At 44.6% G+C, this 26,864-nt stretch overlaps 1 protein-coding gene across 1 annotated transcript in view; it reads right to left on the reverse strand.

Annotated features, from left to right (window-relative positions):
* Positions 1 to 7,332: 7,332 nt before the first annotated feature.
* Positions 7,333 to 26,864, reverse strand: part of CHCHD2 (coiled-coil-helix-coiled-coil-helix domain containing 2) — a 41,558-nt gene continuing 22,026 nt past the window's right edge. Inside the window, exons 3-4 of the mRNA XM_085649766.1 lie at positions 18,397 to 18,553; positions 7,333 to 7,638 (exon numbers count right to left, since the gene is read on the reverse strand). Of these exons, the coding sequence (XP_085505892.1) occupies positions 7,628 to 7,638; positions 18,397 to 18,553 (168 nt within the window). The 3' untranslated portion in view covers positions 7,333 to 7,627. The remainder of the gene's footprint in view (positions 7,639 to 18,396; positions 18,554 to 26,864) is intronic.

Here is a 26,864-nt window from a genome sequence, read left to right on the forward strand (position 1 = left end):
CCGATAGTCTACCCCGTTGGGTTTGGGCCCACAGTTTATGGGCGTGGAGGTGACTGACTTTATTTCTGCCTGTGTAATATCGCGGTTTAGTGCAGAGCGTACTCGGGCCTAACCCAGTCAAACGATTTAAGTTGATTTCTGGCTCATGAGAGCCTGTATGCTGATGAGACTTCTCTAAAGCCCTCACAGTGGCCTCCACTGCAGTTTGTTTATCTCGCTGCTCCATTTTGAGGTGAGCAGAGATAGCCATGAACGTCCCTCAGAGTACCTCCTTCAATGTTTCCCAGAAGAGAGAGAGATCGGAGTGGCCAGTGAGTCATTAACAGATTAGAAGTACTGGATAGCTGCAATGATCTCCTCCCTGGTAGAGTCATAAGAACATAAGAAAGTAGTTTGTATGAGTTGCCATTGACGGGGGTTGGGGAGAGTAGTCCGGATGCAGAAGGAGAGTACGATCCGGGAATAGGTCTGATGGGAGGCAGAAGAAAATGTAGGCGTTTGAGGAGGGGTACCTGCAGTGCCAGGCATTAATCTTTCCAATGTTTTACAGTCAAAGTTTGCCAGAGTCTAAGAAGGCCTAAGTTTGGTCATGTCTCCAGGTCGATATATCCTGAGTGTTGTTAAAGACAAGGTTACCGTTGTCCCCACCACCACTATGTCTGCATGAGAGAAGTCCACTGCCAGGCCCAGAGCCTGTAGTAGGAACTGTTCCTGGTGGTCATTAGGGGCGTACAACGTGGCAAGTGTGAAGCAGTATGTTGCATTGCCTGCATTTATCGCTCCAGCCTACTATAAAGCAATCTCAAATTGCTTTGCTGTCTTCATGTGAGCAACTAGTCACTGAAATATGGAATAAGGGCAAGATTGTCTGGTCGCTTCATACGATCTACCATCCACCAGGTGACAATCTGCTCTTCGTAGAGCACATCATGGAAGTCATTAGCTCGTGCTCTGACCAACTCTACCATATCTTCCTGAGAGACTTTAACCTCCATTGGAATGACACAAATGAGCCTTTATTCTGCTCCTTTAAGGCTTCCCTCTCTGATCTCAACTTCTCACAGTTATGTAACGGACCTACCCACAACAAGGGAGCCACCCTCGACCTCATTATAGCTAAAGACAATATCATACAACTGGGTGACGTTTTACCCTGTGACTGGTGCACCTACAGAATTTCCTTTCACATCCTGGAAAAGGTTTCGTGCAGGAAGGGCCAACCTTTTCGGGCTAAACAACTGACTCGCAATCTGAGATACATCAACATCGACGTTCTAACTTCCATCACCAAGAATAGGCTCCAGCCTCCTCCTAACATGACCAACCTTGACGATCTCTCTGATCACTTCATTAGCACGGTGGCTAATATTTTCGACACTATTGCACCGAAGCAACTCAAAAGGATTCCAGTCAAATAATCCAAACCTTGGTTTAATGGGGCCTTAAATGATGAACGTCGCAAACATAGGCTTTCAGAGAAACACGCCCTCCACCACGAGCCTCTTTCAGCTAAGGAAGTTGAGAACTACATACAAAAAACACATCCGCATTGCTAAACCAACCATTTCAGAGCTCAGCTGGGCAATGCTAAAAATAGACCCAAGAAGCTCTTTGAACTCATTAAGCAACAAGCTATCAACTCTTCAAACCCTACCTTGACTCCCATGACCTCACTTCCTAGTGGGGAGGAATTCTCAGTGAACTTTTCTAAAAAAACTGAAAAATTTAACTCAAGCTGCAACGTGACATTGCCATTTTGCAGCCATGGCAATGCCATGCATCATTAGTTGAGCCTGCAGAACCGTCGGTAGTGTCTTTACCTTTTGGTTACTCTCCTAAAAACGACGCCTCTTGGAATTCCTTTCTCCTGCCAGATGTCACGGAGCTGCTCCATGCTATTGCATCCTTAAAACCTTCCAACCATTTGAGCGATCCACTACCTGCTAAGTTTTTTAAAGATCTCAATTTGGCTATCCTCCCTCTTTGCTCCCGGATCATTCCTGAATCTCTGCAGGGGAGGATTCCGGATTGCTTCAAGACTGGGCAAGCCACTCCCATCCCTAAGAAGCCCCAACACTGATCTATCTGAACAACTTCTGGCCTATCACCAGCATCATGACTAGCTAAACTGCTCGAGAAATGAGTCCACAAGCAGCTCTGCAACCACATAGAGAAATGTAAACTCCTTGACCTCTATCAATGGGGTTCCAGAGCAGGGCATAGTACTGAAACTGCACTAACGCACATTGTGGATGATGCCCCGAGTTCCCTTGATCAAAATGTCCCTCGTCTTCTGATCCTTCTTGACCTGTCCTCAGCATTTGACACCATCAAACATGACCACTTGATTGCTCTTCTTCAACAAAGGAAGGGTCTCTATGGCCCGGACTTAAATTGGTGGGCCTCTTTTTTACCGAACCGCACCAAAAGAATCAAAGTCAACCATTCCCTAGCTCCCAGTACCCCTGTCACGATTGGTGTTCCTCAAGGTTCCACACTCTTGCCCACTCTTTCAACCTTATTATGGAACCACTCACCGACATTCTAAACCATTCTAACATTCATTACCACATGTACGCAGTTGACACGCAACTGTACTTGAAGATCTCGCCATACGTTAAACGGTGCTCTCTCACAAACTCAACAATGGTTAGCCCAGAACCATCTTTTGTTAAATACTCTCAAAACCGAATTCCTTTCGATTGCACCCCTCAACCACTCTGCACATACCCTTGACTGGCTTAAACAACTCACTGCTCTTAACTGCACCCCTCATGTGGTTGACTCCGCTAAATCGTTAGGCATTAACTTGGACAAATACCTAAATATGCAAGGGCACATCAGTGCAACTATTAAGGGAGCCAACTTTCAACTCAACACCCTTAAGAAAATCAAGTCTTTCCTTCCCCCAGAAGTCACTCGGCCTGCAGTACAATCCCTGGTTATCTCTCGACTGGAATATGGTTTGTTGACCCTTGCTGGGCTTCCCAAAGCTAGCCTGGCCCCACTCAGAGCCACTCTAAACGAATCGGCCAGACTTATCACTGGATCCGGAAAGCATGACCACATTTCCCACGACCTTATGCAACCTAATTGGCTATCTATCGTAGCTAGGATACGTTTCAAGATAGCTTACTTGACGCATAAAGCCATACATTACCACACCCCGGTCTACTTGACGAAAAAGCTTGAACTATCTGGCTCATCTCGGATCCTAAGTACGTCCACCCTACTTTTGAAACCTTCCAAATTGAAAAAGAAAAGAACTTAGTCGTGCCTTCTCTGGACATGCGCCAAGAATTTGGAACACACTCCCTCACGAAATCAGGTCTTATCCTTCCACTGCGTTGTTCAAGAAACATGTCACATTGCTACTCTTGAGTGAACATAAACATCACTAAACTGTACTCCCTCTCAAGCCCCCGGTCTACAGATTTGATACTTATTTTACACCGTTGTTTCGATTTATGTTGTGCTTGTCTGTTCAATTGTTTTGTAGTTCTATGGTCCTTCTGAAACTGTACTGGTCGGGCCGACTCCCCAGCCCACGACCTTGATTATTTCCCCCCTTTTGTTTTTACAGTGTGTTGATTTAAATACATTATTTGTGCCATTATGTTGGTTTATTTGTGCTTTCACCTCTATGTACAGCGCTCGGATAGCTGTAAGGGTCATGTTCGTGCTTTATAAAACTCTTCAATAATAATAAATAAAAATAAATTATGTGCCTACAGTGACTCGGAGGGAGAGAAGCCTTCCTTGTATGTTCTCTTGCATCTCGGTGATTTGGCCAGGAAATGTGTTATTCATCAAAACCGCAACCCAGCGTTTCTTGTTGGGACCTGGAGAAGTGCGGTCTAAAAAACCATCTGGACCGTAATCAATGCCAGTCTTGTCACAGAAGGAATCTCATAGAAGGGTCAGGAGGGCCAGCCACTTTTCGGGTGCAATCAGGCCCCTAAAGCTTGGATCAGTATCTTAATCATCTGAAGGAGGGAGTGGGGACGAGAAGCAGGTGAAGGTGCAAATGGACCCATTGATTCCCAGCTATGAAAGGGGTATACAATAACTCTCTGATGTCAGTGGTGATTAAAAGTGGGACCCACAGAAAGGAGGGAGTAGAAACATGGAGAAGGGCAACCGGGGAAAACAATACTCCCTCCATGAGAGACCTAGAAGAATATAAGAACTGGAACATGGCGTCAGTCGGAATCAGGTGTATTTTCAATCTGGGGCGAGGTGGCTCCTCCCACCCGGTTCAGTCGAAACGCAATTTGCACCAACTGCCCTCTTCGGGGGGATTTGAGGGCAAGTGCATAACTCACCTTGGTCACCCTTCGGGTGCCCTGGAGTGACGTTATATGAGAATGGGTAGCAGCAATAAGTCCGACTGCTTATCCCGGCCATTGCTGTAATCCTGGAGGTGCTGAAGAAGTGAAGCGAGTACTAATGGCTCTACAATTGTGATAGCTTGATGACACCCCTTCTGGTAGTGAGTCACTGCCAGCGAGTGAGTGATGTGTGCTGATTGGTGTTATGCAGGGTAGCCTCGCAGTCAGAGCTGCTCGACACATCATGCAGGCCCAAAATAGAGTTGGCCTCCTCCAAGGTGCAAATAGTGTGGGTCTCGTTATTCAAGACAAATGTCAGCCGGAAAGGGTGACCCCCCATCTGTATCTGATCACTTTGTCACTGAAGAAGGTGGTCACCACGCTGAGGCTACATCATTGCAGTGTGGTGGAGGGACAGGTCTCGGTAGAGCCATACTTTAACACCTGAAGGAGATAGAGCTCTTGTCCCGTACTGCATTCATTATGGTTTCTTTCAGGTTGTAAATGTGTACGCAGGTAAGGATATCCTGAGGCTGGCCAGGGGCGTTGGCGGGATGGCTAGCCCTATGTGTACGGTCCAGAACTGTTTTTTTGTCTGCCAGATCAGGGACTATAGGACGATAGACACTAGTGACATAGGCCTCAAAGTCCCGAGGGTCTGCCTGGTGGGCAACGCCTTTGAGATCGGATATTAAATCTGCAAGACCTGTTCTCCAGGTCACCCCAGTGGATCTGCAAAGTTTCGTTCAGTTCCTAGAGCTCCACCAGCTCACGTCTATGGACCACCTGCTCTTCCTCTCTGGTGTCCCAACTGGTTTCCAATACCACCACCCGCTGGCCCAGCTCCGTCACTTCTTTTTTGACCTCCTTAATTCCTCTTTCCGGAAGGCGACTGTGTCATTACGAACTCTGTTGAAGAGCGCCTCCATAAATGTACGCATGACAGGGGCTGAAGTCTTTGTCCTCTGGAGTGATATCTGACACAGATGGGTCCATGGCAACCGCGTCTTTGAGAGAATCCTATTTTTGGGAGGCATCCTTGGAAAGCAAGTTCTTCAAGGAGGAGTCCTTTTGCAGGTGGGCCACAATTGAGGCCGCCAGGTAGTGTACCTTGTTCAAGTTGCAGCCGCCCTCCCGGGCAGCACTTTGTCCAAGGTTCAGATAAAGGGGGGTAGGGGTGGCGGCTGGTTTGCAGTGCAGTATTTGCAAGGGCTCCCGGGCCCTAATAAGGTGATCCCGCCCAGGAGTGCATCTCCTTTTGCCGTGGTCTCTCCAGTCTACAGGGCAGGTGCCAGTCCCGTGCCCCACCCAACGCTCATGGGGGCTAGTGCAATATGAGTCTTGGGGGCGCAACGCAGGCCACAAGGACAGCACTCCTACTGCCTCAGAAGTGCTCTGTGCACTGGTGAAGGCCCGGGACCAGTCGCAGTTTGTCAGGTCACTACCCCCGCCCCAAACTCACTACGTGGAGTGGGGCAGGAATCCCCGCCGCAAGGCTCCCGCATAATGCAATGTGGCCTTTACTAGTCCTCCGCTTCTCGGGCATGTGTGAAGGCTGCAGATACAGGCAAGCTGTCGAGTTGGCAGTGGTCGAGTCAGCACCGGTACAGCTCATAGGCATCTCTCTCACCACTTAAGGAGTTGCAGAGGTGGGGGCTCTTGCCAAATCTCAGCCAGCTGCGATCTTTGCTCACATTCAAGATGGCGGGGCCTTGTTTGGGGTGGTGTCGCACTGGCCCACTGCGTGTAGGTCTTCCCGCTGCTGAACTGCCTAACCCTTCGGCTGCACACTCTTCGGCAGTCCACCCCCTCTACCGCCCCCCCCAGAGCACCCCGGAGACAGGCGGTCTCACCAACAGTGGTGTGGTCGAGCTCCGTTTAACTGGCCGGCTGATAGACCTTGCATCTACTCCGTAGACTCAACCTTTGGTTGCCCAGGCTGCTTCTTCTCCTGCCCCTCAGATCTCACCATCAAACTTTGGAACCCCTGCACTTGGGACCAAGTGGATGTGCTAGAAGCAGCGTGGGCAGCTACATTGTTGGGAAATTATGGTTGCGGGCAGAGCACCATTCAAACCCTCTTTTCAAGCCGTTATCTTGGCCACACCCCCCAGCAGTTTGATACCTTAACTAGTAACACACCTGCTTCTCTCCACTGACCAAGTACCTGATAAAGAGTTGGCCCAGTCAGATAAGATAATTATCATATATGATCAAATCTAACACTTAGGTGTACAGATTGTATCGGATGCAATTATTCTTGCATATTCTGAGCTGATGGAGAAATGCCTGTACACCAAACTCTACAGGCCCTTGCATGCTTAGTGCTGTGGTCTGGAAATTAGGACTAGCTGAAGAATTACTATGATAATTAAGGCAATTTTAAATTTTTACAGATTTAAAGCGCATCAATTTTCCTTTCTGTATTCATTTTTACATCTGAATTAAAAAATGTGACCCTCAGTGCTGTCAGCAAAGCTTATAGTTGTACAGACTGACAGCCACAGGAGGTGAAAAGAGAATAGAGTTTTCTAATGAAGCTTTAACAGCTGCAGATACGAATGTGTATGAGCTACAATGGCCATGTTTTCATGTGAATGTATTGATAATCATGCAAATGTACATATAGCATCCAAACCCATCAGATATTTCAGTATGAGCGTAAACATATGCTGGAATATACCCGTTGCATCTTAATTTTTCACAAAACCCAAATATGGATAAATGAAAATATAATAAGCAACAACAAAAAAAAAAAACACAGACAAATGTGAATGTTAGCAGCAGAATTAGGAAATAATTGGGAAACTATAAAAACACTCCAGGGATTGCTCCTGAAAGCGGAAGTCCTGGTCACTAAACATGCCTGAAATAGGAGCTCCATTTTAATGTAAAAAATGAAATAATCTTGCAAAAAGTTACGTGACTCAAGTACCTGCTTCTAAATCCACTGCATGTGCAAACTTTGACTCGAATAACAAGTACTTTAAAATAAGTAATGTCATTTGTAAGGATTAAACTTTATTGAAAAATGAGAAATTAAAAGCTGATGAAAGAAAAATATGTATATCTTCAAAAATACGAAGCAAAATCATCGCAGTGTCAATCGCTGCTTGGTAGAAAGAACACGTGATGCCCCTCTAATGCATGTGCATAATGTTTCATGACAACAGTGCAATTAGCAGCATGGACTAGGCGGAAACAAAATGCCAGTTTATTGTATTTTTAAATAGCTGCGTCTGTTACAATTACATTGACTTAATCCTGAATGCCACTCTGTATCATTTTGGAAAAGTTCATGCCATGCCTAGAAAGAAAGAAACGAACAATTAGCAAGCAACATGGGTAAAATTAACTAACATAACATGAGAACCCACAAGAGTTGGTAGCATATGATATACAAAAGTGCCTCCACGTATAACAGGCAAAATCGAGACTTGCAAAAAAGTTTTTGGTTCGTGGTTTCTCATCAAAACAGTATATTAAAAAAACGATGGCATGATACTGGAATTACATGCAGGGGAGTATAAATCTTAACATGGCTGTATGCACATTCAAATCCCACAATTATTTTTTAATATCTTAACGTTATACAAAGAGAGCATTCCATAAAACAGAGCAGGGAGAAATATAAACCGCATACATATCTCGAACTTAGAAAGCTGAACAAAGTTTCATCTCACTGAAGTTCAAGGAGCCCCTATTCCAACAGTAACTTTAAGGAATGGTTAGCAAGAAACTCTGAATAATCTGAGGAGTTATTTTATACTGCCTCAATAAGTTCTTGGGACTACAGGAATCTGAAATTATTTACAATGCGTGGTCTATTATTCAGAAAAGGGAATTGGTCCTTGAACACTAGAATGCTAATGGGGAGGGCCTTTCCACTAAAAAAATATTTCGCCATTAATAGAACACATCAAAGTTTCATGGAAACATTCTGGAAAAAAATCCTTCGTGCAACCAAGTCCGCCCACCAGAGATTCTGGTTCTGCTTACAATACACTGAACATTGCAGCAGGACAGCTGTACTGAGGAGAATGCGAAGCTAAATAAGAAGACGTCCGTTAGGACAGCCCAGCAGGAAGTATAACTGCCTTGCATTTAGAGTAATGTTTGAATAACAGAGGAGCGTAGAGGAATGGAACTGATTATGCATCAGAAATGTATCCGTTTGCATTCGTAGTACAGGGCAACCTCTTATCGGCCTCCATATTCAAGAGCACTGCTCCTCCCCAATCGGCACATTCGGGTCTTCATCCGCATCAGAACTGTAGCTGCACTCACAGAAATAGGAGCAAGTACATACCTGAGTTTCAGTCACTTTAGCCGTAATATCAAATCCCAACAGGTTCAACTTCCTGGGTGCAGCATGGATGCCTGTATACTACATGTAAATGTACTTTGGTTTCTCTAGAGTATATTAAACTATCTAATGCATTAAAATGGCTTAGTGCCTCAAATGTTTTCAGTATAATGAATGGATTCCGTGGACATACCTCTCCAATGGTGCCCAGTTTCCCTTAGCCCAGAATTCAGCCTCTTCTACTATTCTCATCAATGGAAGATTTCAGAAATTGCCAGGTAAAAGTTAGACCAGAGTACTGAATAGTTACAATTTCTCTCTGAACATTTTAGATGTGTGTGTGTGTGTCTGTCAAAGATCTACACTACATCTGCAAGCAAATGAATGGTATCTATAAGTGGGGATATTAAAGTATTGTTCATAGTACTTTTTAGGACACAGCCTACAAAAGACATCTTGGGGGCTTCAGAAAGTTGACCTTGTAATGCATTCTGCCAATTGCTTACCATTGGCTTTGTGGTATGTAACTGACATTTTATAAACATATTTGCTGGCTTTACTTGCTTTAAGCTGTCCAACTCCAGTTCGTCCCTCCTGTTGCCCAAATCTTATTTACTGTATTCTTCTTGAACTTGCTTTCTGTAAACAGGCCTTTAAGTCTTGTTCTTATCTGGTCACATTTGCTGTGCATTCAAAGACAGAGGTCAAATGTTGGGCTGTGTGTTCCAGGGAGCCTGGTGTTTATTTTTCTTTCTCTGACTTTAAAGTGAGAGGATCTATGCCAGCTACTGGGAGTCTGCCTGAGATATTTTTTTCTATCAGACAACGAAATTTAAATACCTGTAAATTAACTGTGCTGACTATCAAATCAATACACTAGGTTATGACATTTCCACACATTATAGTTTGTGCGCTGTATACTTTTATCAGTAAAAACGTATGCGAGTGCAAATGTAATGGTCATTTCAACTGAAGATGTGTGGTCTGTAATGGCAGTACACTACCATAACATGCATATTCCACTTTACCCCACTCCACCGCACTATCTGCGCCACTCCACACTGTGCCACTCATCATTAAGTCACTGCACTCTTCTCATTACCACTTCATGTATCTACTCTACACCACTCCTATATGCCAATGCACTCTACTCCACATTACCCTACTATGCTGCGCACCACTGCACTCTTTGCCACTGTACTCAACACCACTCCATGTTATCCTACTCTTCACTCTATGCCACTGCACTCTATGCCACTGCACTCTACGCTACTGCACTCTACGCCACTGCACTCTACTCTTTACCACTTCACTGTACGGCCATGCACTCTATGCCAATCCCCTCTAAGTCACTCTAAACTACTCTGCACCACTGTACTCTACTCTGAAACAATCTACTCTACGCCACCACACTCAGCATCACTCCACTCCACGCCAATGCACTCTACTCCACCTTACACAAAACCAATACGCCAATATACTCTGCACCACTGCACTCTACGCCATTGTACCATCACTGCACTCTACACCACTGAACTGTGCACCACTACACTCTACAACAGAAAACTCTGCACCACTTTACTGCACTCTATGCCACTCATATCTACTGTGCACCACTGCACTCCACTCTATGCCAGTGCACTCTACCGTGTGCCCCCTCCCATCTACGCCACTTCAATCAATGCTGCACCACTTTACTCTATGCCACTGCGATCTACGCCACTGCTCTATGCCACTACACACTACCCTGGATCACTATACTCTACCTTGCATCACTCCACTCTACGTCACTCCCCCATGCTAATGCACTCTACGCTGTGCCACACCACTCTAAAACTACTACACTCTACACCACTTTATCCAAAACCAATGCACACTACTCCACAGTATCTACGCCAAATACTTTGCACCACTGTACTGTATGCCACTATACAACATTCTACTCTATGGCACTGCACACTACGTCACTCTACACCAATGCGCTCTACGCCACTGCACTCTACTCTGCACAACTGTACTCTACGTCACTGCTCTCTGCACCACTCTACGCCACTGCACTCCACGACCTTGCACTGACACTCTACTCTGCATAACTACACTGTCACTTCACTACTCCACCCTGCACCACTACACTCTGCCACCCTACGCCACTCTACATCATTTCACTATACCCCACTGCAATCTACTCTGCATCACTCTACTCTGTCACTGCACTCTATACCACTTTTCTCAAAACTAATGCACACTACCCCACTATACTCTACGCCAATCTACTCTGGACACTGTACTTTACGCCACTCTACTCCACTTTATGATACTCTACTCCATTAAACTCTGCTCCACTGGCACTACTCAACTCCTCCACTCTATGATGCTCTACACAACGTTCTCTATGCCATTCCATGCCAATTTAGCCAACTCTATTCTATGACCCACTACTCCACTCTATTCCACTCCACTCTAACAATCTACTCCGCTCTACTCATGCAACACCCTCTACGCCACTACGCTCTACACCACTCCATGACACTCCACGACACTGCTCAACCCTAACACTGTACTCCACTCTACGCCCTTCCACTCCGACACTACTGCCTCCACAACAATTTACGCTACTCCATGACACTCCACTTCACTCAACTCTACTGTACGCCACTCCATAACACTCCACTCCACTCTACTCTACTCTCCTTTAACCCATTAACTTTTAGCCAAGTTGAACAACAGCCCCTCTGGTGCACAACATTGCTAAAACATTGACAAAGCCAATAGCTCTAGCATAGACGAGACCTATTGGCTTTGCCAATGCTTGTTATAAATAAGCTATGCCTGGGATTGAACCGAAAGAGTAAGGTACGTCTGGGGTTGATCTGAAAGTAAGACATGGATAAGGACCAGCAGGAAGATCTATCTTGATTACTCTTATCAATGAAATAACATTAGCTGTGACCCAGTTAGTATGAATCTGGACATTAGCGGTATATAGGAGAAAGAAATTACAAAGGTCACATATTGGCCGAAGCTTTTAAATTCAAGGATTTAGAGCAAGCCACTCAACACTTTACTGCATGTTAAATAACAGTCATTGCTTAGATAAATGGTTTAATTTGATGTAGGCCACATGCAGGGGGGGGGGGGGGAGGGAAATAAAGCTGGTCCGATACGATAGCAGTGCTTAATTTGAGCTGGCGGTTGCAGGTGGGTCCTACCTTCACTCATTTTTGGGTAGTAGCACATATTTTCTCCTCCACAGATTGGTTCAGAGAAAAGAGAAATAACACAAAAGGGGGATAGGAGGAGGGAAAAAAAGATGGAAAAACAGGGACAAAGGAAGAAAGCAGGGATGAAAAGGAATGTGCAAGAGTGGGATAAAGAGGCAGGTAGTGGATTAAAGAGATATTAGGTGGAATCAAGACTACTCAGCCTTTGTATTTGACAACTTGCCCTACGAAAGGGTCAGCTGCGGACTGCTGAGCAAAGCTTTAGGCTAGGAATTATTTGACAAATAAAGCACTGTACGAGAGTATAAGCTTGAGGATTAATGGAAGTGATCGGTATGCAATTACTTCAGGACATATTGTTATCTTCAAGATTGATCAACAAACTTTACCTTTAGAACGAGTATTAGTCAAATGATTTACCTGGATTCAACAAATATGTGATAAATACCTCACAAGTTGACAATGACAAGTTACTTTCTTCAGAACCTCATATACTCACAGCAAATTAAATAATGTCAAAGGCGGCCTTACACAACTCAGCAGTGATGCCATCTGGGCCGGGTCCTTTGCCACCCGCTAAACCTGTAAAAGCTACTACAACTTTGGGATTGGAAATGCGAATATCCAAAACAAAACATGATTCCATTTTGCTAATATACTGCTATTTCACAAAGATTCAAGAATAAAAATAACAGACTTATCACAGAACAACTAGAGTCAAGAGTACTGAATAAGTATTTTGTTAACATCTAAGTTTGTAACTAGCATATAATATTATTGATTTGTTATGACTAGGATTGTGTCTGTAATCCCAATTTATCTGAACATCCATGAAAGAAACCTCCTGGGTGGGTGGTGTGGGTCTTGCTCTGCTTTCTTGCAGAATTATACCGCAAATATTTCACCCCCTGGATTGCTTCAATTTGTTCAGACTCGCCATAATTTCAGCCAGACTTGTCTCACCACTGAGAGTCTGCTGCCTCAAATTTCAGTAGGTCCCATCTAAATGTCTTCACTAAATATCCCAGTTTAAAGGTCTTGAGCGATTCCAACATCGCGGAAAGATCCCATACTGCATTAACAAACAAAAAACAACTGGCACACCTCTCCTCAAAATGCACAGTGTCAAAGCCAATAGCCAAGAAACTGCCTCCCTAAAACCTCCACATGCAGGGACATTGTGTCCGGAAGAAGGAATATTAGCCATAATTAGTAAACAGTCCAATATGGTCCTTGGAGAGATATCCATCCCATCAAACCTATTGCGAAGGTCCTCTGACAGCAATAGCAGTATAATGTGGAAACATTTGGTACAAGTGGTAGGAAACACATATTAAAAGAGTATCATTACAAAGGGCTCTCCGGGCATCTAATATGCTAGCTAAACAAGCCAAAGCATGATGGTTGCCAGGCAGCTCCTTTTCACGGTGCCTCTCACAGCTATTTTAATCCATCACCATCAATTCTTTCCATTAACTATCTGCTTCTTACATCATCTCACACACTATCTCTCCTTCCATCATTATCTACCTCAGAAGAATAGGTCTGAGCGGGCACACATGGCACTCAGGAGTCTAGTACCCAAGATGGTTGACACCCCAGCAAATCAAATAAAAGTTTATTAAAGTGTCTAAAGGGTACTACATAGCTGCCAAAGTTTCAGTTTGCTATGTGTGACATTTTCATAATTTCATTGCAATTATGAGTGACATTTCGACAACTATGAGTGACACTTGCTCGCGAGAAAAATCAAGCAATGAAGAGGAGGGAAACATATACATTTCAGAAATAACACCCATTTATATAATGAGAAACTCTAAGGCGATCTTACAACTGCTGCAAATCACCAGAAACTGAAGGGACCTTCGCGGCTCCCACCCACACATAGATATTGGCTGTGGTTAAGTTTGAAGGTATTTATTCGGCATGTTTTCAAAACTCAACCTTATAAGCAACAGCCTTTAACTTTAGCTGACTGGGATGTGACCCGCTACGTGGAAGAATTGTACTTTTATATTCAACTTCATACTCCATTATAAAGTCGCACGCATGCTTAGAAAATAAATGTCTTCCTAACTTCTGCTGAAAGATTTTCTTCCAACCTCTGCAACGTGTGCTGTAGCCCCTGCGGGACTAGCGGCACACTTCTCCGACGGGGCTCACTTCCTGAAAATTATAATTAAATTGATGTAGCACTCTTTATATGAAAAATATCTTCACCACGCCCTAGTCGCCTTTAGTCACGTGTGCTTTGCACATTGCTCTCCGTGGCCCGGTTCACAGCTCATTGGCACTTAGTTAAAGAAGAGAACTCTAACAACAGCAGCGTCGCATCGCACTTGTGGAAACAGGTTGTTAGAAGCGGCAGTGGAACACAGACAAAGTGAGAAAGGCAGAAATGGAACTGTCTTTCAGTCTCGGCTGAGAGCAAGGCTCGCTACCAAGCCGGTGCTTTTGCACTGCTGCTGTCCGTGCTGCTTCTGTTGTGTGGGGCGGTCGGGTCCGGAAGCGTACTTTACTCCCACCCAGTTAGAAAGGTTTACGCTTCCGCCAACAATGCCGCACTAACTGATGCACGTCCAAACTACTTTGCACTGAAATTTCAAAGTGCAGTGTGATTTCAAAAGATCAGGAAGGCGGGTTGGGGTGAACGGGGATTCATAAAATTAAAGGGGGCGTCACATGCAGGGTGCAAGTTGCCAAAATGCCGGCCGGTCCAGAAGACAAAAAGAAAGTAAACTTCACTTACTCTGTCGGCGCCGACCCCATTGATGGTACAGGTGCGACGATTGCTCTGACACCACAGACAGTCCCGGCCAGCGCCACAGTCTGGATCAGACACGGACTCCTGAGTCTCCGACCGACTGGACTGCAGGCAGCAGCTGAGGCAGTAGTCATCATGCTCATGCACCACCAGCACGGTCGAATCATTATGGTGGCCGCATTTTGAGAGCTGCAGCGGGAGGCCCAAAGCCTGCTGGCTGCGAAAGAAGTGAAACTATGCCGCGCAGCCCCGCCCGCCCATGGCGCCTATGGTGATTGGGCAAATTTAATAATGGGACATTCGCGCAGCCGTGCCCATGGCAGCTTTGACGATTGGGCAGATGTAATCATGGGACAGACTCGTGACGTTACCTCCGTGAATGCGCGGTACTAGCTGAGCCAGCTCCCAAGCTAAGACCTTTGGCAGTCAGTGGAGACTGGAGGAGCCAAACAGCAGCGCCGCTGCAGATAGCGGAGGCAAATGCATGACAATGCATTTCAGTGCGGTGATGCGGATCACCACACTGAAATGCGTTAGTATCACGTGTGATGCGGGATACTTGGCAGGGCTATGCAGGACGAATGTTCTTGACAACAGATGAATGACAGGCCTGTTTCATGACTTTACCACTCCCTTTATGTTAATCAGGGGAGAACATGGTCCAACACAAGGCTGCTTTCTGCACTTTGTGTGGCACAGAACACCAACCAGGATATTGGCTAACGTGCTTAAGGCACCAAAACATAAGTATCATGGGCTTCCCAGAAAATGGAATGCCTATATGGCAGCACAACTGAGAATAAAATTGAGTGGCCTTGTAATGAATTCGTTAACCAGTAGGCCCTTGTTGGCCAAGCATTGGAAGGAAAACAGAGGACATCGGAATCTTTGCTAGTCACATTTACAGTACCTTATGGGAATCTATTTCAAAGAACTGGCTTCTCAAAACCCTACCAGCCCCCATTCACATATTAACACAGAATGTTCTCTAGCCAACACTGGCTCAGCTATTCAGAAGTTGAGGGGGGCTTTTAATCTACTGCAGATATTTTTCGCAATAATCAAATATGGTATGAGGTCATTCAAATACTGTAGGGTGGCATTTGGTATTCTGAGAACTGAAACTTTTCTACACCAACAGCATAAGTATAGGGTTAGACATCTGGCAGTTAAGGCTGCAATGACAGCAAACACCCTCTAAGACGATGGTCACAATTGGGAGTACACAAGGACTGGTATTGAGACTAGTTTTGCGATTAGGAAGGCAGTCAAAGCTGATATGGGTAGGGTGAGAACACTTGAGTTGTGGAGGGACACAGAGAAGAAAACGTGGCTGTTCAACGGAGCCGCAGTGAGACGATATCAAAGTGAGGCAGTGTCTTGGAGTTAAAGTTGACTGGGGGCACCCTTCCCACTCGCTAAAAGGCTCATGGAGCATTGTCTCCTAATACACACTTTAACAAATAGAATACCGATTGGGTATTGTATCTTGTGCATGATTCAGTGCATCTTTTAATTGATATTAGCACTTGTATATATCACTGCACATATTTACCGACTCACCAGACATTGTTTCGTTAGTATAGTCAGAACAGAAGGGATCTGTTTTTGTCCTGAGGAAGAAGCCTTGAGCTTCGAAACATGTTGACATACACAGGAGGTTTCGCTTATTAAAGCAGGATACCTCCGACCCACTTTTTAATAGTACCAGCTCCAAGGAATATTAAAGTTATTAATCCAGACGAGCCAGGCATTTTTTAAAACACACTTCTTTCACTCACCCCTGACCCTTCCTCTCATCAATTCCTATACCACACATAGTATTGAAGATCAGTGCTCCCACATAGTCGTAGGTCGTAGCACGCCCCGTCTCACAGCGGGACGGGAAGACCCCCATGATGAAGCATGACACCAAGGGTCCTATTGGTGTGTGAGGGGTATTTAAGCAAACACTGTGTGCTTCCAACTACTGTAGGAAACACACTTGACCTGTAAGTACATCCTTTTAGAATCTATCTGAGGGTGGATCCCTGTGTTTATGAACAATTTCTAGAGGAGGACGTATCCACCTCCTGTGCCCTTTTTTCTGGACACTACCTCTTCACTCCCTCTCTTGTTTTCTATAACTGTTTAACAAGGGGATCATGGTGATGGGTTTACACATGGAAGGGGACAAGAGCTCTTAAGAATCAGGACATAAGGGTATATGACGCCAGATATTCTGGGTAGAATTTTCCCAGGGACTTCAGATTAGTGATCTGGACACCATGGTGGCATGGGAACAACTTTATATATAGTGGTCCTTGCCAGGCTAAAATTCAGCCCAAAGAGTAAATACTAGGCAATGAAGGAATCAGTTTGCAAGCCCAACTTATGAGATTTATTTGTTTGCAGACTTTTATATAGCGCTGGCTAGACCCGGAGGTATCAGAGCGCTTAAATGAGGATCAGCGATTTACAGGTTACAATTACATCCGTTACAGGAGCCAAGAGTAAACATAGGAGAAAAAACAGTGATTACACAATAACAAGAGATATTAACGCATAGCATAGCCAAGACACATGTCAGATGTGGAATGGAAGGTAGAGGGGGAATGGTAAAAGGGGTAAGGCATGCAGATAGTGTCAGGCAGACCGGCAAGGAGGAAAGTACTTCAGAGGGACAAAGCAGTCAAAGTGAGAGACAGACAAACCTGCTGGGGACCAATGATCCAAAACACGCGGGGATGGCAAAGGGGAGGTAGACACAAGGATCATGGAGGGAGGAGGCGGGGGAGGGAAAGGAAACACAACGGGGAGACGAGGAGAAAACTATGTCCTATGAGATGACTTGGGAAAAGTTGGGAGGTTATGGCTATGGAAAGGCTATCTAGACACCTGGACACAGACCAATTTGTATCTATTTGGCGTACTGCCCGTCCTATGTGGAAAGTGGAATTTGGAAGCTGAATTTCCCTCCTACATTCAGAGCCTTTTATTTCTTTTATCTCTATGCAGTAATGTAGTGTTATCTACGCCAGTGGTTCTCAACCTGTGGTCCGGGGACCTCTGGGGCCCACAAAGCCTTGAAGGGGTCCACGACTGCTCAACAATGAAATAATAGTAATATATTATCAAAGTGTATATAAATAAAGACGCACAATGTAAAACGTAATTTTTTTTTTTAAAGTCCTGTATTGTGAAGGAATTTGAATTTAGAGGCTAACAATTAAGTTAGTATCCTTGGAGTGATTCGTGGGTGCAGTGCAAGTAGATCAAACAGAATCTAGTAAGGACGATTAGTGGCATCAATTGAATTTAGAAAGGCTCCAGCCTTCCCATTAAAATGTTGATTTTTCTTATATTGGTTAGTGAATTAAATAATTATTTTGTGTATTTGTTTGATGGATTATGGTTTGTGTCTGTATTTTCTGTTTATTGCCTTGCGGTCTAAATCATTGAAGTGCTTAGGCCGGAGTTCCTGCTTTCAGTAACAACTCCGTGGAGGACCCTAGATCCCAATATCCATTCAGTGTGGGCCCCAAGTTCCAGTAACGATTAAGTGGGGCACCACACAAGTCAAAAAGTAAAGATCAACTGATCTACGTCAAAGAGGATTCACATTATTTATGTGTATGCCAGAAATTCATCTTTGCAAATTAGAATTGGGGGGAGGATCGAGAGAGAAAGAAGGATTTAAAGGGGGGAACTTTGAAAAGGTTCTTACTCAAACAAACTTAGTCAACATCTTCTGACCTTGTTAGAATAATAGAAAGTTAGGTTAAGAAAACATACCATTTGCAAACCTGCATTGTTTCAGAACTTCACCAAATCCTTCACAGAGCTTGAGGTCACTTTGATTCTGTGCACACTCTAGAAATTGCTTCATCTCATACTGGCAAGGGGTGTACTGGGACTGCTGTTGATACATAGGCTGGGCAGGTGGTGGTTCCTGAATATTTCAAAATAAAGGAGTGTCACAAACAAAACTATGTCAAAAAGGAGAGCATTTTAATCACAAACTAATGCACTGAATGTACGGATAGATTAGCTTTTTGTTGAAGTACTATCATAATGTGCAACAGAACACAACGAAAATATGACCTTACGAAGCTTTACTACGCCATGCAGAACGCTAACAATAAGTAGCAAGAACAGTCTGGGGACCTTAGAACTTGATATGTACTGAGTCTTGCCTGCTAAAACACATTACAACCAATATATTGTTTCAAAGACAGTCCAATATAGGACCATCGTAGAAAACGAAACATTCCTCTTGCCCACACCTGTTACATTCCTGTTGCAAACATACAGGTTTCGAGAACATCCTACTGAAGCATTTAGCTGGTATCCATGATCCAGTTACAGTATCAAGATGGCTTTAATGCCTCATATTCAATGGCACAAACAGGTGTGACATATTGGAGACCAAAGGTTTTAAACATTTGGTCTCATCTGCACCTAAGGTTGACACCAAACTCAGATGGGGTACCAATCTCTCAATCCCAACTGGGCTGAGGGGATTATAGCCACCCTTTAGGAGAAAGGGCATCCGCTCGATTACATTCCAGCATAACAAGCTTTCCATAAGGAGCCTTGCAAAGAAGACCGTCTCACAACAGTAAAAAGACTACATATACCTTGCTGGCTACAAAACTATTTCTACTATAGTTTAGGCAGCAAGCACAAGACTACTAACAGCTCTGTTTCTTTAGTAGATGGGAATCATCACACGTGATCACAAACACAGTTCTACTAAACACAATGTTGTGCGGGAAAAGTCCTCTGCATGGTAAAGACATGTACCCTGCCCTAAGTGCCCAACTGTACTGTTATCTGGACCCCTAATGCTGATTTTTTGTCATAGGGAAACACAGATTATGTATGTGCGCACCATGACATATGTCCCTCTCAAGAATTGTAGTCCTGTTGGACCAGGAGGGGGAATGGGGGGTTGCCCAAAGCACCACCCCCGTTGTGATGAAAGGCTACTACCTTCACCAGGTCGTTAACAGCATAAGCGCGGTGGTGGCAGCATACTGGGTAGTGATCAGTACTAGCGAACAGAACCTTTTTACCCTGCGTCACTGGAGTGAGGCCTAAAGACTCACTCACGTTTTTAAACGTTCCGCTGCTGTGTGCTCAACTCACCCTTGGCCTACATCAGGTAGATGTTTGATACTGCATAGCGCAGGAGTAGTGACTCTGCGCTGCATGCATGTGTCCCTGGGAAGGGTACAGTGCAGGGATAGAGTAGTACTGTGCAGAGCATGTGTGGTTGGTACATCTGGGGAACTCGGTCTGGGGAACTGGGTTCGAGTCTCGGCAATGACGCTGAACATCCTGTGATTCTGTGCAAATCACTTAATCTCCCCATTCCTAACCAAAATTAATGTGTGTCCTCATGTAACATAACTGGTGCTATGTAAAGCGCTCTGATACCCGATTCGGGTCAAGTTTGCGCTATATAAAACTCTGCAAAAAAAAAACAACATGTACTGGGTGGGTGTATGCCGGCCTAGAGGAACACATTTCATGAGAGATGTAGTGCTGAGCAGTGCACCTGTGGACAAAGCATGTGCTGGGTCTAAGTGTGCTTTCATGAAGTACAATACACGAAGAGTGAAGAGTTGTGCAGCGGGCACATAGTACGTGTGCTTGCAGGTTGCAGGGAGTGTGTTTGAAATAAGACATCCTGGTTAAAGATAAAAATGAGTCTACGACAAACAGTGCACGCAGGCTGTGTGTGCTGAATGCATGTGTATGTGTAAGAGTACAATGCATAGCGGTATTAGTGCTGAACAGATGTGTGCTATTAATATACACTGAGTGAGTGTGCCTGCAATGGGTACATTGTATTGAGGAACCTAGCATCCATTTTGGTAAGTCTAGGCCTGCCTGGTAAAGACAGGAGGAGGAAAGGAATACCTCCAGACAGTGTTGTATATTGCTGCATTCCTACGAGCAGGGTGGGGCCACACTGGAGGGAAAAGGAAAAGACTCCCTTTACATTTCAAAAAGCTGATCTTTGAATCAGTGATAGATCACAAGGAAAGTGCCTGGACAAATCTTAGGAAGGAAAATGGGGCTGATAATAGAATCATAGAAGGCTGGGGTCTAGGATGCAAATATCACTGTGGCTGACATCCGGGTGACCAATCAGCTTCAAAGTCATGCCTGCTGTGACAGACATTTTTATGAAGGAAGATGCTACTTCAAAAGAAGCAGACCACAAAAATAAAACTTCTAAGATGCCAGACCCTAAATCACATTTGGTGTTTGGAAAAGGATTATACGAAGGGGAAGTAGAGTCCCCTAATATTTGTCATCTGCCAAGCAGCCAGACAGGCTGTGTGAGAATGGGAAGCTCTGCAAGACATCTACCTGAGACCAGGTGGGGAATCAAGGCCTACTAGTCTCTCTTCTGGGTAAGGGGACATCACCAAGGGAATCCAAAACCACTTGCTCTGGAGCACCAGCCCCAAGATTAGTGTGCCCTCTGAGGAAGAGGAGAGAAGTGGAGAAACCAAGGTCCAGCGGGGAGCCTACCGTGAGGACTACCTGTGCAAGGATTCTGCTGAGCACCGTTCGGAACATCGACCGTAAGCAAGATTATTTTCTGTGAACCCTGTATGCCAGGAGAGTGGTGCCGTAGACTGAGGCTACGAACGGAGGGTCCGACCTGCACTGTGAGGGAACTGCGCCCGACTCCCCAAAGAGGACTGCCGGAGACACTGTGGACGACGTCACACCCTTGCTGGCTCCAGTAGGGAGCTGAAGAAAAGATTCCTTTCCCCTGTTGAGCAAAGTCAACTTTTAGTACCTTGGAGAGCAGAGAGCTGTTCCAACATCTAAGAGACCTCTGGAAATGCCACTCAGGAGAGAGAACCTGCCATGCCACGTGGGCCGCGAGCAGCCCGACCTCTCCAAACTAAGCATGACATTCGAGTGCCCATTTGATTATGTGCGCTGCATCGCTGAACCTCTTCTATGCTGCGAGAGAGGGTAAGACGAGAAATGGGCCAGTTGGGCCCGGGTTGTCCAACTGCAAACGATACTGCACCACCATAAACACTTTTGACTAAGTTCAGAGAGGGTCAAAAAGGAGAACTCGAGTACGTCCTTATAGTTAGCATTCCCTTATGCGGCCACCAGTGAATGTGGAACAACTCTGAAAAAGTTACACGACGGAGGATGGGACAGGGTTTCACCTGACAACTACTAGCACTCAGGCCTCGAGGGGGGTTGTTTTGTTGCATATGAATGCCACATTTCTTTGCATGATTGGAGCTAGTAATATAATCTAACCTTTTCTTATAAAAACAAGCATTTAGCTGGACACTGATTTATTATTTGTACTGTTTGCGCTTTGAGTTATGTGCTTTATTCACTGACCTGTATCTACACCAACTACCCCCCCCCCCCCCGAGGGAGCCTTGACTGCTAGACCACAGAGTCAAGTGCAGAAGGAGTACTTAGCCTAGCTGGGTAGGATCCACGGTTGGGCCAACACAAAACATGAAATAATTACGATTATTCACAACATACTTCATTTGTATTCCCGAGGAGGAAAGTTATTTGAGTAAATTGATTAAAATACATACAAAAACTTCATTTTTCACTGGCACATACTAGCACTCACTTTACTACTGATAATAACATAGGGTGATTCAGGCTCATGTGTCAGATAGGGCCATTGTGGAAATGTGGATTTTCCTGATCAGTTATGTCCCCTATCTTGGACCCCAACGGTTCTATATGCATGTTACAAGTACATGTATGTTCCCTCCAGTTCCAGTTTCTAAGACGCAAACATATGTGTGTCTACCGTCGATATGTTCTCTGTCAGATCCGCCATCAAAGGGCTGGATATTCGATTCATAAGTATAAAAGGCCACCGACTTTATATGGCTAAGTTACTCCATTTTTACAGTTCAGGCAAGTAGGCCCGATTCTGTCCTCAAAGCCTCTCCCTGCTCTCTGTCTCTGACAGCTTCAGCTTGAGCTCGCATCTGTATCCATGAACTTTGTCCTACTCCCTGTGCAGCTAACGGTGCCTGCCTCGGCCAGTTTTCGCCTGCCTGCCAAGAAGTTGTATTTCACCTTCGAATTATCTATTTTGCTCTCCAGCCGATGCATTCCTGTCTAGTGATTTAGGTAAACATTTCCTTTAGCTCACAAGCAAGGACTCAGCCTTTCCGTCCTCCTGCAAGTGATTCATAGCCCTGTTGCCATGGAAAGTTTTCTATCCCTCGCATCTCATATAGACACTTAGACACTTGTACACGCACACAGTCAGTATAGAATAGATTCTGTCCGAGAGTCTCTTCCTTGTGGATAACATAGTTCTTTAAACATAGGATGTTAGATATGATTTGGGATTAGGTTGACTTGACCCCCCAGACTTCTCGTCTCCACATGTAGAGTTAAATGTCAAGTCCCCTTCACCCCCTAGTTGCACGTCAATTACACGTCATGCTGCCGCGCGCGCATCTATGCCAAGTATTATCTTATAGATCCACCTATGTCTGATAATCCTAACCAATCATGTTTCTTTTATTCCTTATTACGCCTAGTTTCGATTACGTACCCGTTATGTCACTTTTCTTATCAAATGTTACGCCTTCTACATTCGTTTCATTGTAATGTACTTATTATAAAAATACATGTCTGTCAATAAAGTATTGTACTTCACTTCCTGAACCCTCGTGGTGACGGAACCTGAAGGCCGCGACTCGAGTCGGCCATTTTGAATGGAATAAAGCCCATTTAGAAAACCTCTTATACCACGGATTCTGCCTCTTGTTATTCTGAGCTATTTTGCTTTATTTTAAGATTCCGTATGAAATTCAGTCCGGTAAAGAAGATTTTATTTACCACATAATGGCGCCCGAACAGGGACACTTTCTCATCTCACGCGCCGGCGGTGCGTTGCAGGCCCGGTCTCCTGCCACAGCTGGACGGACCATAAACGCGTACCAACAGGATTTCCTGTAAGCTCCCTCCGGTCAAGCGGGGGCGACTGAGGCTGCGATCAACCCAGACGAGGCGGTGAGAAGTGCGAAGTATCCCGACCAGAGCCTAGCTGAGAGAGCAAGATCCGAGGTATACAGAGGCCCACCAGGCTTTTCGAAATCCCGATGTCCAGAGGGTCCGCTGTCCGCAGTCATCGAGTCCTGTCCATTCTCTGAGGCCTTCCGTTTCAAGGAGCTACTCGGTGAGTACCATCGCCGGGGAGGCGTGTTGACGCGCACATAGGTTGTGCCGGTCAAGACGGATTTGGGTACACAAATCCGGTCTGCACTGTTTAGCAGTGTATATGTACTGTTTAGCAGTATATCAAGTATTCCGAAGTATTCAGTTATTGTCAAGAATTCAGCGTGGTGATTAGTTAAACAGACTGTCATCATTGTCGACCATTATTAAATGTTTAAAGTTTAATGTTTAAAGTATTCAGAAAATGTCTTGCATATTGTGGTATGAATGATTGTTCATTGTTCACTGTTCATTATTGTGTTTTTCTCGTATTAAGTAAGTTCAAGAGTAAGTATCAGATCAGTTGTCAATATGCCGCTCTTCTCGAAGTTAAGACAGATTACTACCAGAAAAGGGGTGCTTGAAGAAGCAGTTCCTATTCCTCCTAGAGACACTCCAGGACATTTCATGTACCATAAGCATGGCTTAGATGCCATATTGTTTCTTGATCTATGGGTAGATTATACCAAGGGATTGCCGGAAAGTCAAAGGTGGCCCGCAGCGGGAACCTGGGATGCAGAGTGCATCATGAAAGTGGAGGAAGAGTTATGGAAAAGAAAGGTCAGACAGTCACAGAAAGACGCTGTTGAGTTATGGCGTAAAGAATCTCATAGACGTACAGAAAAAGCACGTAGACAAGAAGAGAGGAGTAAAGAAAGTTCAAATAAAGCTCAAGAAAATCTATTAATTGAGGAAGGTATCCGAGTGAAATCAGAACAAGTAAATAGACAAAGAAATGCTCTTATGAATGGTATGTATCCCCTCCTAGCCGAAGGACTACCTAAGGCTGCTCCAGAGATGCCAAAAGACTTGCCACCCCCATTATTTCCAATTAAGGTACATCCAAAAGGGCATCCCAGAACCGCAGAAGATGTCTTTCTTTCCTCATATCTAGACGACGCAGCTCCCGAGTATGCTAACGCCACACCACATAGACCGTCTGGCGGAGGGGTTCAACGTCAGGATCAGGTATCTGTCCCCGTGCAACAGCAAGTCCCGATACAAGCTTCGGCAAGCACATCTATTTCCGCATCTGTCTCCGCAGTCGATTCTACAGGGGTATCGACACCCATAGTTGCTGTGTCACGTTCGACGAATCCATTCACACCCGACGCCCCAGATGGGGCCACGGGAGGTGCTAGCAGTACCTTTACACCACCCAGAATAAATAAACTTGTTTTTCAAGAGTCAGCGCATTCACGTACACCTAAATTCGTAAGTGAACGTACGTTTAAGGAACTCCTTGTAAATTGTAGATATGACCCAGTGGTTGGTAAAGAGGACGAAATGGTCCTGGCCTCATTACGTATCAGGCGAGCCGCAGAGTATTTAGCAAGGTTACCAGGAATGACTACACATCTAGATAACATATATCATTTTGTTCAAACAGGACGAGATCCAGGATGTATTAATAGAGCTATGGAATTCCAGAAAGTAGAGATACAGGGGGAACTGTTACGTTTCCTCATAAACTGTGTGATCAGAAATCAAGACCGTCCGGGGGTAGACCCGAACGCAATGCTTATTCTTACAAGATGGAGTCAGAATATATCAGAAGGGAGACACGATAAGCAAAATTGTATAATAGCCATGTGCCGAAAAATCCGTAAAGAAATAGAGCGTATTCATGAAGAAAGATTGGGAACAGACGAGTTTGAGCAAGATGAAGTGTCCGAATCAGGGAATTCCGCAAGACAGTCAGAGACCATAGCCTATGTAGGCAGAGGAAGATCCTGTGAAAATACTCGATGTTTTTCTGATCCCATACACTCTGTATGCCCAAATAATAGCAGAACGTATCCGACGCCTGTAATAAATCTGAAGTCTCCTGAACATTCGTTTCAAGCCGCAGATAAAATACTACGAGAACGAAGGGGTTACCACCTCCTCGATTCCATGGATGAGCAAGAATTAGCCAGATCAGCCGTTCACTGGATTGACAGTCCTGAAAAATACGGTGATGAGACCGTAGCACACACATTTTTTAATCTCAGTACAGATGAACAACGTTTAGCTGGAATCTATATGATTCAGCAACTCCTTATATTATATAAGAGCCAACATGCTGACCCTGGTCCTTTACCTGATATATTAACGGAACTACTCACGAACAGATGGAGAGGTTCTAGTAACAAGATAATTAAAGAGATATTAGTGTCACGTAAGCAGTATGTCCTTTTTGTAAGTCCGGATTCTCTCTCGCTGCCCCGCAGAGAAAGAGCGCCGTACTATATGGATAGACAAAATCCTTTACGAGAAGTGCACCCAATAAAAGGCGAAGACAATGAGTTTCACCGTGTATTTGTTTACACACCCATATCAAAAATGGAATTATTGGAAATGAAGAAAGTAGTACCTAGTCATGACAAAGACCCAGCTGGTTTCCACCGAGAAATTAAAGACATGTTACTGATGGGAGAGTACACCTTTCCTGATATTATGACGATATTAAAGGTGCTTTTGCCTGCTGGCATTTATGAAAAACTGAAAGAAAAAGAGTGGGAAGTGGGAGACCAAAAGATAGACTGGACAGCATTAGCAGAGGAAGAAAGGGGCCGAACTGCAGGTTCAGGGCTCGGGGATAAAGTTAAACTGTTACCAGGTTTACTAGTACAGGTACTGCCACGTTTATTAACTACAAAAAAGGAAGATTGGGGTGCAATCACAGCCTGCAAACAAAAGCAAGATGAAGACACAAGCGATTATTATGCTCGATTTGAAAAATGTTTTGGTATAAATAGTGGTATAAAAGCAAGTAGTGACTCATATCCACATTTATTTGTGACAAAATTAGTGGAAAATGCATTGCCTCCAGTGAAGAATAGAATATTGAAATTCGAGAGTACCTGGCAAAGTAACACTCCGTCACAAATGCTACAAATGTTACAGTATCATCACAATAGAATTAGAGATGAACAAGAACACGAACAAAGACGTATGAAAGATACAAAAATGAAAATGCTAGTTTCTCAGACAGTACCAGCAGATGGTCACAAAAAGGGTGTGAC

The sequence above is a fragment of the Triturus cristatus genome, chromosome 3_2, assembly GCF_964204655.1.
Source record: "Triturus cristatus chromosome 3_2, aTriCri1.1, whole genome shotgun sequence".
In the NCBI taxonomy this organism is placed as follows: Eukaryota; Metazoa; Chordata; class Amphibia; order Caudata; family Salamandridae; genus Triturus; species Triturus cristatus.